Raw genomic sequence first — 12,051 nt, forward strand, 5'->3', positions numbered from 1 at the left:
GACACAGTCATAAACATGACATAACACCTGTCATGAACATGAGTAAGTCTTCATGAATATTTATGACTGTTGTCATAAAGTGTCATTTGGTAAATCATGACACTTTTAAAACAAAGTTGACATTTTTCAAAATGTCTTTGTTATGACAACTTGACATTAACCAAGATATTCATGATCTGACATAAATTTGTTATAAAAGTATTACTGATTAAACTTTAAAAATATGTAGCTTCATGTTATTAAAGCTAAAGTTTAATCAGTAATACTTTTATAACAAATTTATGTCAGATCATGATTTTTTACTTAATGTCAAGTTATCAAAATGAAGACAGTTTGAATAATGTCAACTTTGTATTAAAAGTGTCATGATTTACCAAATGACACTTTATGACAACAGTCATAAATATTCATGAAGACTTACTCATGTTCATAACAGGTGTTATGTCATGTTTATGACGGTGTCAATACAGTCTTATTCACAATCCGTCAAACAAAATGTTACCAAATAAAGTTCTTCAATATAGGCTCACACCCATATTTTCACTCCCTTCTATTGCGCTAGTAGGGCATCGGGTGGGCACCATTGGGTTACATAATATGCTGCGGCGAATTATTTGGATCAGAGTAAGACGGAACCGTTTCATTCTGAATGCATAAACCATCGGGTTGAGTGCTGAGTTTACATGAGACATAAAAATTCCTATATACACAGCAAACTTGGGTATGTCATAGTCTGAGCAAAAGAAGTCGATGCAATTTATGATATGTATTGGCATCCAGCACATTATGAAAAGAACAACCACCAAGACCAGTGACTTGGCCAGCCTCAGCTCCTTTCGGTAGTACTTTTCTCCGTCACTAGTGGCCTCAGCACGGCGGTTGAGCTGCTGCCGGATCACTCTGAAGATCTCCCCATACAGAATGATCATCAAGACCAGTGGCACCACCACACAGGCGAAGAAATTAAAGTACACCATGTAGTCCATCCGAATAACAGTTTTAAACTCACAAACTATCTCTTTGGAGTTACTGAAGTTCCCGTGGTGCAGGTTGTTCCAGCCAACCAATGGAACCAATCCACTGAGGATGGCGAGGATCCAACACATACAAACTGCCATGTACGCCCTCCCCTGGGTCACTATGTCGCCGTACCTGGGCAGCACAATCAGAAGACAAATGAGAGTTTTCTCCAATAACCTAAATGCACTAGCAGACAACTTTAATGGCATTTTCTTGAACCAAGGCCATCCTGTTATTTCTCAGAAGCATATTTTTAAGTGTCAGGCTTTGACTTCAGGATTTAGCTGATAGGGAAACGTTAGTGTGGACACGTGCCAGCTACCTAAACAAACTGCCTTTGTCAATAATTTAGGCAGACAATATTTTAATTTACTTAAAAGGTTCAATGTCCAGCCCTCTGGTTTGTATAAAATTTGGCACTGATGTGACTAGACTCGACTGTATGTAGGATTTACACACTCGGTGAGTATTCCTCTCTGTCTCTCTTTAACAAAAAAAGAAACTTATATCTTTGTAAATGAGGAATGTTTGAAAAAGTTCAGTGACAGTAGAGGAAAAAAAAATATTTACTTGTTTTAATTTAAAAGACATTTCAAATCAAGTGGTAAAAGTAAAAGTTTAGAAAACTACTCTAGAGTAGAAAAAAAGATTTTATTCATTTCCTGTTTTGTTCCATTAATGATATTCAATTATTCATTTTAAAAGCAGTTTTGGTCTCTTACATCACAACATGAGTAATCTATGCTATCACTCTCTTTTTAATTGTGTTCAATCTTAATTTGAAATGCAGGGGAAAAACAAAAAACATGTATGTTTGAAATGTAGATGTGTGGAATTAAAACTTTTTCTTACCTTGTGGGAATCTTTATGCGCAGATATCGGTCGACAGCTATGGCCAGGAGGGACAGAATGGAGCTCTGAGTTATGATCAGCACCAGGCTGGAGAGGATGAGGCAGGTGTAGAACTGCGTCCTGAATCCCAGACTGATGACAATGGCCAGAGGGATAACCAAACTTCCAACAGCAATGTCAGCCACAGCCAGAGATGCAATAAAGCTAAAGGTGGTGTCACGGAGAGCCTGGTTCACATACACCACAAGCACAATTAATACATTCCCTAGGACAGAGGCCACAGAAATGGCTATCTCAATGGAGATGTACGCCACATCCACATGCTCCCTTGGCTTGACACCTGGAGAGGACATCTTTTTTTATCGTTCAGTATCTAACTTATCTTTGCTCAGATTGTAATAAAATGTGAATTAGTTCCTTTTCTCCTTTTTGTGTTCTCCTTCAGCAAAAACATCTTCCAGTAAACATGTAGTTCAGCTGAGACAGATGTAACTTTAGTCTTGCCACATTTAGAGCCCATGAAGGCACACTGACTGTTCAATCTTCTGCATCAAATTCGAAATCTCTGTAACGAACCCAGAACTGGCACATCACCACTCTTCCCTACTCTCTCACTCCCTCCTATTCACTGACTACTCTGTATAAACGAGTCATAACATCAAGGGGAGGGACTTTGTTTTCTGCAGTACTCTGCAGCATTAGTTTTGCTTGCATTAAGTGGGTAGGCGTGTACCCTGTGTGTGTATGTGAGCATTACATTTTTCTGTGGAAACAAGCTACATAATAACTGGAAGGATACAGTTAGGCTGTGAGGATGGGCAAGCATTAGCATTGATTTGGTCTTATAATAAAGTTAATGTTGTATCATCATCAACTTCATCAATAGACTTCAATGTAGTCTGTGAAAGTGGTTTGGTCTCCAATGTGAACGTTTTATAACTACTGTTTTTAGGATGTAACTTTCTCAGAAAACTGTTTTTGTGTTTTCATTGACACTTTCTCAGGGATGCTTTTATATAATTTGTTAGGAATGTGTGGTTATTTGTAAATGTTGAGCAGTAAAGACCATACATTTTAATTTGATCAGTTAAAAACTATTATAAAGGGCTTTGAGAAGAGTGTTGCCCTCTTTCTTTCTCCATTTTCTTTTTCTCTCCATTCCTCTCTCTTTATCTCCATGGGGATATTGGAAGTGGAAGCCTATGCTTCTATTAATTAAGAATTTCCACTAATGTTGGAGAATTTAATAATGCTCATTGTGCTGCCTTTTGTAAGTTAAGCTGGACCAGCAAGGTTGAAAACCGCACTAGAACGCCCCCTGGTGGATATTTTGTTATGTTTTGGTGACGCTAAAAAAAGAATATAGATCCAAGATGGTGGAACGCAACACCGAACAGTTCATGGATTAAGCTGATTATTATCCTTGTACGTTGTGTTTCAGACAAGATTTGTTCGTAAGTATTGGTTAATTGTCTCTTTGTTTTATGTAACTGTGGTGTAAATAATTGTACGCTGGAGTCATTTAGGAAAATGTTTTTTTTTTTTAGCTAGCAGCAAGAATGGCTAATTTGCAATGTTCGTTGGCTAATACTCAGTCTTGTATGTTTCAGTTTACGATGGCCAAAGTGATGGCAGTGGTCAGAGGCCACTCTTCAATAAGCAAGTAAAAAAGAAAGAAGTTTGGTTATTGGAGCGTTGTTGTCTGGCTGTCTAGCTGCTGAAAACTCGAAATCTCAGGGCGAGGACAGCACAGCAAACAGCAAACTCTGTAAAATGCTGAGATATCCAGAGGTCACTAACATGGTTCTTTCCTGAACTCTCACAAATCAGATAAAGGTTTCAAAATCACAAACAAGGTTTTAGGTATTCTACATTTAGTGTAAATCAGTACATGTTTGAAGAGTCTAATGACTTAAACCAGAGCAAATTAAAGATGCCCAAGGTAGTGAAGAATGAGATGGGATATCCTGTTTTTCTGTTTCCCGAATTGGAAGCTATAATTGAAAGCTAACTTCACTTCTGTTCAATGTTATGTAAATACAGTATGTCTATGCTTGGTGTCACGTTGGGCTACAGTAAACTATGTCAAAAGAAATGCATTTCATGAATGTTAATGATAGTGCAGTCCTCCATAAACATCTACTCCTAATTCTTTGGTTGATGACTGTTATGTAAATAGAAGCAACATGCAGCACATTTAGAACTTAGCGTTTTATGTTACCTTAAGAAATCATTTCAGAGAAAAATTCATAATGATAACTGACACTGAGAAATTTGATTAAAACACTAAAAACCTTTACAAATACCTTAACCATTACCAATAATCACAACCAATAATCACATCAGTGTGTTGAGTTGGGCTAACATGCACTATTATCTAGAAGCCATAGTAATTGATTTTATTATTGGCTTGCAGGCATCCTCTTGTGCCTGGGCAAGATCAACAACATGACAATGAAGCCTCTATTACCGGTTTTAATTAGCAAAGTTATTTTTAGAATTCTTTCCAAGCAACCTAGTGATGCATTTATTGCAACTTGACACATTGCTGTCTGTATTAGTCATGATCAGTATGTGAATCTAAACACTTGAGCTGACTGATTCAAGTGTTTACATGAATAAAATTAATGAAAGGTATTAAAGAGCAGAGAGGAGAAGATTAAATAAATCACAGCCCATCTCTCTCTCGAATGTTAGATAATGCTCAGGAGGTACAATGCTTTGCAAAAGTCTATACCCCTTGAACTTTTCTACATATTTGTCTTGATAGAACCACAAAGTGGAATGTTCTGCACAGAAGTGTCCCAATTATCGGACAATAAAGTATATTTCTATTCTATTCTATTCTATGATTTTAGGTGGTGGGCAAACACAAACACAAGGTAAAACAGAATTGTAAATCCGAGGGAAAAATTATTTTTAAGAATTGATACTTTCAATCACCTTCGATGTAAATATCTGCTACTTATCTTTTGCTGTGTCTCTGTCAGATTTCCACATAAAAAAGCATACTTTAAGGCCTATTGTTCTTTGCAAAATTGTTTAAGGTAGGGCATCCACCATGCTTAGGTTTTATAATACTTGTTCACTAATACTCTCTAGCAAACCTCTGAGGCCGTCATAGAACATTTTGTTAATAGCAAACTGAGGTTAAATAACTGTTTACTATAGGGCCACTTATGGAGGCAGTTGATTGAAAATATATATATTTTTAGGATTATCAAAGAATTGGAGATTAATCTCTAAAGCAGTGGTAACGTAACCTTTTAGATTTTTATTTTTTTAGTTTAAAAACAAAATCAAAAACCATGTGAATTTACTTTTCTCAACTTCCAAACTTTGTGGCAATTTCTGTTGGGCTGCCGTAAAAATTTTTTAAAATGTATTAAGGTCTGTGGCAACAAAATGGGAACAATTCTGAGAAACTCATGGTCAAAGCTTCTGGTTTTGCAGCTGAGTGTGATGTCTGAGACCATGGCTCTGAGATAAAGAAACAGGAATTGCACCATGTGTTTTTGGTGGGAGACTAGAGAACAAGTAATGACGTTCACAGGAAGAAGTGAGAGACGGACAGATGAACTAAAAACAGATGAGTTTTGCATATGTGGTGACAGATAATGTGAGTTGGCAATGTGGTTATGGCTCAGAAAGTTCAAATGAAAGATAATACTGTAGCTGACTATGGCATTCATGTGTATATACAATCATATTAAATGAGACATGTTTCTTATCAGAAGTACCATTTGAAATTAATCGCTTCCAAGCAGTTATTAAACATACTTTTAAGAGGTTTTGTATGAGCGGATGCCATCTAATGTTAAATCTTGTGTTTACACTTGCTGTAGCAGACAATAATAAAAACAAAACAGGAAGAAAGAATTGGAATTATCAGTGTGCATTTAATTGAAAACATGTTTCACTTACTAATCTGAGTTTCAATAATAATCTAACTTATTTAATGGATCTGTACATACAGTAGTTTGTTTCATTTTTCTCATTTTAAATGTTTATGTTCTAGGCTAATTCTTTACAGACAGACAGTGCAGGAACAAAATGCATTTTTCAAGGACAATAATAAAAAAGAAATTAAGAGTAGGGTAAAATAAACAAATACCATGCAGAAGCAAGTTTGATATGGCTTCAGCTGTATGAAATATGAAAGGGAAATATGTATGGTGAGATTATAAATGTGTGGCTTTAAAACCACTACAGTGCTGGTTTGCACACACCGTCTCACAAGTCACTGTAGATAGTAAAGTCAGTTAATTAGTTTGTAACTAATATTACATGATTCATTAGTAATATTAGCTAATATGATTATATTTTTTATAATACTAATGTAAAAGTTTTATTGTGCAAACAAACTTTTAAGCAATGGTTGCAAGACAGGCTAAAAACAAAAAATAGAAGAAGCTGCTGCAGCTAAGGACTTCCTCTAAAAGCTTCGCAAGAGTGAGATGAATGATAAGTGGAAGACTATGATCTAACTCTTAGTCAGGCTCGGCATTAGAACCTCACTCCATCAACTTGCAACATGAATCAATCAGACTCAAAGAGCACCACGGATACTGATATTGAAGAAACGATTTACACTTTGGTGGAAGTTCTCATTGCAGTATGCTGCTGTCTTGGGAATGCAATGGTTGTTTTGGCTCTGTGGAAAACAAAAAGCATCCAGCAACCCACCTACTGCTTCATTGTGTCTCTGGCTGTGGCTGACTTTCTTGTTGGAGCTGTGGCCATACCGTTGTCTGTGCTGGTGGATGGCCGAGTGAAAACTTCATTTCACACTTGTCTTTTCATCAGCTGTGTGGTGATCCTGCTAACCCTAGTTTCGGTTCTCTGTTTGACGGCCATTGCTATTGATCGTTATCTTCGACTCTCTCGCCCTTTCTGGTAAGAAAGTTTTCAGGGATTATAAAATGTGCAGATGTGATCTCAAGGCATGCCAAAATGCTATATTCTACAGCTCATCATTTCAATAAGAATTTTAATTAAAGCTTTTCTTACCAATGCTATTCTTTACAGGTACAAAAGGACTGTCACCTGGAGGTATTCATATTCTGTGGCTGCTGCATGCTGGTTTTTTGCAGTACCACTGAGTTTTACTCCAATGTTTGGCTGGAATGAAGGACTGAATACGTTTAATTCCTCTGATAAATGCATGTTTATGAATGTGATCACCTTGAATTATCTGGTCTACTTTAACTTTTTTCTCTGCACCTTAACACCACTGCTGGTGATGACTGTATTGTACGCCTATGTTTTCTGCTACATTCGAGAAAATCTCAGAGAGAAACCAGGCAACGGTGCCCAAAACCAGTCAAAGAACTACCTAACAAAAGAGAAACAGCTGGCATCATCTCTTGCTCTTGTCTTGGCTCTGTTTGCGCTGTCCTGGCTTCCACTTCACATTATGAACTGCATCTCTTTATTCACAAACCATGCAAATAAAATAGCTTTTCATATCGGCATCTCTCTTTCTCATGCTAATTCCGCAGTAAACCCTGTCGTGTATGCATTTAAAATAAAAAAGATAAAGAGAGCATACATACACATCTGGAAACGATATACTTATTGTGAAGCAGAAAGTCAAGGATCTCAGAGCAGCAAGTCTGATGTTATGCTCAGCTGCAACAATATGAGTGAGACCAATCAAAGCTAAAGAAGTTTATCTGTGAAAATGTTGAAGCCTTTTTTATTCTAATCCAAGATTTGTATTAATGCTGATAATGATGGCGTAAATAGGAATAGCAATTATGCATATATGAATATGTTTTTATTGATGCTAATGACATTAATTTATGGACTGTATTGCTGTGTATATAAATACTTCTTAATCGTGACAATATTGGTATGTCTATGGTATCTTCATGTAAAGGTATCTTCTCTTCTTGAATTTCTTCAGATATCTATTAATGTGCTTATCTATTTGTGTAGGGCTGTGATGTGAAATGAAAGCATTTTTCTTGTCTAAAGAATGTCGGTTGTGCAATGCAACATCGTAGAGAGTTTATGCATTCCTCTGAATGGATTAGGACTGAAGGTGCAGAATTTGGTACACAATAGGAAAAAATGCTGCCAAAGCAAGTGAAACCTGCTTAACAAACATGTTTTTTTTTGTCTTTTGAAGCACTGTCATCAAATATTATGGTAAATGCTGAAGTGCAATGCTGCAATGTTAAGGTTTGCATCTCATTAAGCTTCCCTTTTATTGTTCAAAAAGAAATGCACTGCACAATCCGGAACTGCATTATTTCTAAACAGATCTTTTAGAACGCATTTCATGATTTGTAAAACCTGTGTTTTATTTACGACTGATAATTGTAAAGGTCTTATTTGGTCTTCAGAAATTATGTTGTAAGTGATATAAGATTCACAGCATAACAATACGTTTTTATGGGACAGAAAGTAAATGGATCGTTCAAATTTGGACCTAATCTCAAGTGATTAGATCAAATCAGAATCTCAGTTTGATTATTTTTCACCACTCTGTGAAATTACAATATGTGAAGCCACACAAATGACAATTTCATAGCAACAGAACTGAGAAAAGTTACTTGCCCGTTGCATATTTCTTCTTTTTTTTGTTCCAGTTCATTAAGCAATGTTGTGCATCAGCCAAATATAACAAGGGTAATGTATGTTGTCTGAACAAAGATATCCACAAACCTGGTCATATATAAAAAAGTAAGTGTTCTGTTGCTGAGTCAAATTTTATAAATCACATCCAAGTCTGATTCCTGCAGAACCATAAAACTACTGAAAGAGAACACGTCTGAACACATGAAGTGTTGAGATGGGTTCTCAGAAATGAATTATTTATTACCTGATCTAAAGAAATCAAAGAACAGATGAGAACCAGAGCCACACCTGTGACCCTGGAACGCAGGGACGTGCAGAGACCTTTGGAGGGGCAGGAGCTCAAATTTAAAAAAGGAGCACATTGAACAAAAACTCCGTACAACAACAACATAGCAACAACCCATATTAATCAAGAATCTAATTGGATCCTACTATATCATTGCCATCATGCGGGGAAATGCAAAGCAAATATAGTCTATATTTTCCCCAACAGGAAACAAACCAGAGGAGAGAAGGTCAAAGATTATGAAGTTATGAAATAAGCTAATTTGCTGCCATTTTACTAATTAAGTCTTAATAATATCTATTTAACCTCTAGAACAACCTGGCTGCAGACTATTTATAGATAAAAAAAACTCACAGGGGTTAACTCTATATAATAGTTTGATGTCTTATAATTCTAGATCTAGAATTATAAGACATGGGATATCAAGGCAAAGAAAACTCAGTAGCTGCTGGTAGGGCCCTCCAGACATTCAGGGGCCCCTAGAAATGGTTTAATTGCAACACAGACCATAGATCTAAACCTGTAGCATCATTTATAGAGAATGACATTGTTATTACATTTTATTTAATGCATTCAGCTGAGAAAAATAAATAGTACATTTAGGATTTAATTAGGAGGTTTACTTTGTAAAAGTTTAAAGAATCATCTTGATAGTTGGATTGTTGTGTTACCATGGCTACAATATGGTGTAAACTTTGTGTTTGAGTTGGTTTGTTCACAAATAAATCACAGCAAATAACCAATAATCAATGATTGATTTTAAACTAGGCCAATAAACCTGGTCTCTCTCTCACAGATTCACCTTATTGATAATTAAACATGTCAGTGATGCTGAGGTTCTTAGTAGGACGGGTTTGAGGGGGTGGGGTGGGGTTCTGTCTAAGGTCCCATACTACCTTGGGCCGGCCCTGCATGAACAGCCGCTGCGATGCGCATCTCTGGAATCGACCTGGAATCCGCCAGTGGCCCCTATGTCAGTCCCCCGATGCTTTGGGGACATTTTGATTCATTTAATTGTGGCACGTTTGGCTTTATGTTGCGGTTCTAATTATTGCTACAATATTTTCTCTGATGTTTATTTTGTGAACTCTAAATGTTCTGGGCCGAATCTTCCTTTAACACTTGAGGTTCTGCAATAACTTCTATTTCAACACATTCTCACTCCCGACTCGTCATATATTGACGAGTTGGGACGATTTCTCTATTTACAGCCGCGAACCTCCAGCCCAGATTAACCCGCCTGATAGAAACGTTAAGGAGAAGCAGAGCGACTGCCTGTAGCGAACCGGGCTTTTAGCACAATGATGAAGTTAAAGTCAGAAGTTTTCTCCGGAGCTGAAGCATGTCTGTGGCGGGTTTTGTCCCGCTATTGCAAGGACGATTATGAAAATATAAATAGAAACAGTTTTTCTAATGTCAACCTCAGACCTACGTTTTTATTCACAAACCAGTGTATGAAAAAATATTCTTGCCCATAATTTGATAGTTAGAGGACACAGATCCGCCCTCCTCCTCCTCCTCTTCACCATGGACCCGGAGTCTGAACAACATGGAGGCTCTGAGAGTCATTATTAGACTGAGGGCAGCCAGACTAGTTTGTTTTTACTAAATCATTATATTTAGCTAAATATTATTGCTGAGGGGCACAAACAGGCCTTCTGACATACAGATTAAAAATAAAAAATTCAGAAAATAATCATTAAAAAAAACTCAAAAAGGGAACTAGGGGCATCAAGGATAAAAAGGGCGGGGCCTCTGGACGTGCTTGCTGGAACGTGTGGAAACCACAAGAGAAATTATTTTAAATAAAGAAAACAGAACCATGGTGAATGTGTCCTGTCAGACAGCAATACCAAAATGACTCAGCGATGATCACAGATCTTCAAATCCGACAACAGCTTGAGTGCTGCAGCCCTCAAATGCCTCACTTAATGTCAGTGTTCATGTTTCAACAGCAGGGAAGAGGTTTGGAATCAGTGGAAAAGTTATTATTTAATAGCCTTTTGGAAAGTCCCATGACTTTAGGTGGAAAAACTAGCACAGCATTTGTGAGGGTCAGAAAAAAGAACATCATACTAACAATTAGACATGATGGTGGTAGTGTGATGTTCTGGGGCTGCCTTGTTCTTTCAAGGTGTGGATGATTTGCTGTATTTGAAGGTGGCATTGTTAACATTAGCTAAGACAATCTTTGGTGTGAAATAAACTAAGTAAGTGGGCCAAACGTTAAATGTATGGAATGTGAAAGACATTTTTACCAGTTATTGCAAATGCTTGCAGTTATTGATTGTAAGGGTGACAAAATCAGTGGTTGGGTCAAGCATGCACCTACTTTTTTGCCTCAAGATCAGGTTTATTTGGTTATTTGGTAACTGTTTTTGTATTTTCTCATGCTAAGCTCAAGTTAAAGATACAAACAAAATATTGGCTTCTCAGTTTTGCCTAATAAATAACTTGTAACAATGTTTGTTTCATTCTCATGAGTTGAATTTGTATTTTCACAGCTGCAATACTTCTGTGTATCGTAAACATGTTTGTTGCAAAGAAACCCACTTCCACTTGATTAAGACTAGCAGGCTTCAGTTCCAGCAGTTTCATATCACTGTTTATCAGTGTTTGAGTTTAAGTTTCCGTTCATCTTGAAAGTGCATACCCTCACAGAAACTAGATTCACTTCATTGCAAGTTAATCTTAACTTGTACTTATATAATTTTCTGGTAATAACTGTTTTAAATGATCAAAAGTAAGTAGACCATCCAGACTGGCTGATAGTTTGCTTTCAGTCTTAATTAGAAGTGAAATCAGCTTTATATTGAGTATTATCTGGATTATGCAGTTTATGTTTTTTGGGGGGGTGAAGGGGCCTTGCATCTGTGTGTTCTCATGCATATCTGCAAACAGGAACGTGTGTCTTCATGCTTCTGTCCTGCAATACCACAATATACAACCACACCAGAAAACTGAGCAATCTTGCCTGGCATAGTTTGAAAAGGGTTAAGGTTTAAAAGTTCATGGTAATGCAATACGATAACTTCAAAGTTTTACAAAGAATCTTCTCACAAGAATTTTCTCACAAGGTTCCAGTGTCATAAATATTAGTAAAATCTTATACATTTTTATTTAAAAAACTAGACCTGTGCAACATACTAGCCATATTGGCCATATTATTTTAGATTAATTAAAGTACTTTTTAGTGTCATATAAATAATAAAAGCAGCAGAGCATAATTCTGATTGGTTCCTAATTTGTTTATTACAACTCTGCTTTTTAAAATCTGATGGCTATCTCTTTTTGTGGTCACCCAGATA

General features: G+C 36.7%; 2 protein-coding genes across 2 annotated transcripts; one reads left to right on the plus strand and one right to left on the minus strand.

Annotated features, from left to right (window-relative positions):
- Positions 1–211: 211 nt before the first annotated feature.
- Positions 212–3,276, minus strand: LOC116709977 (adenosine receptor A1-like). Its single transcript, XM_032548739.1, has 2 exons — positions 1,873–3,276; positions 212–1,152 (listed from the first exon to the last, which is right to left on the minus strand). The coding sequence occupies exons 1-2, from the start codon at positions 2,223–2,225 to the stop codon at positions 516–518; spliced, it is 990 nt and encodes a 329-aa protein (XP_032404630.1). The 5' UTR covers positions 2,226–3,276; the 3' UTR covers positions 212–515.
- Positions 3,277–5,878: 2,602 nt separating this feature from the next.
- On the plus strand, positions 5,879–7,592 carry LOC116709988 (adenosine receptor A1-like). The gene is made up of 2 exons (XM_032548755.1): positions 5,879–6,768; positions 6,901–7,592. The coding sequence occupies exons 1-2, from the start codon at positions 6,407–6,409 to the stop codon at positions 7,535–7,537; spliced, it is 999 nt and encodes a 332-aa protein (XP_032404646.1). The 5' UTR covers positions 5,879–6,406; the 3' UTR covers positions 7,538–7,592.
- Positions 7,593–12,051: the final 4,459 nt, after the last annotated feature.

The sequence above is a fragment of the Xiphophorus hellerii genome, chromosome 20 (assembly GCF_003331165.1).
Source record: "Xiphophorus hellerii strain 12219 chromosome 20, Xiphophorus_hellerii-4.1, whole genome shotgun sequence".
NCBI lineage: Eukaryota > Metazoa > Chordata > Actinopteri > Cyprinodontiformes > Poeciliidae > Xiphophorus > Xiphophorus hellerii.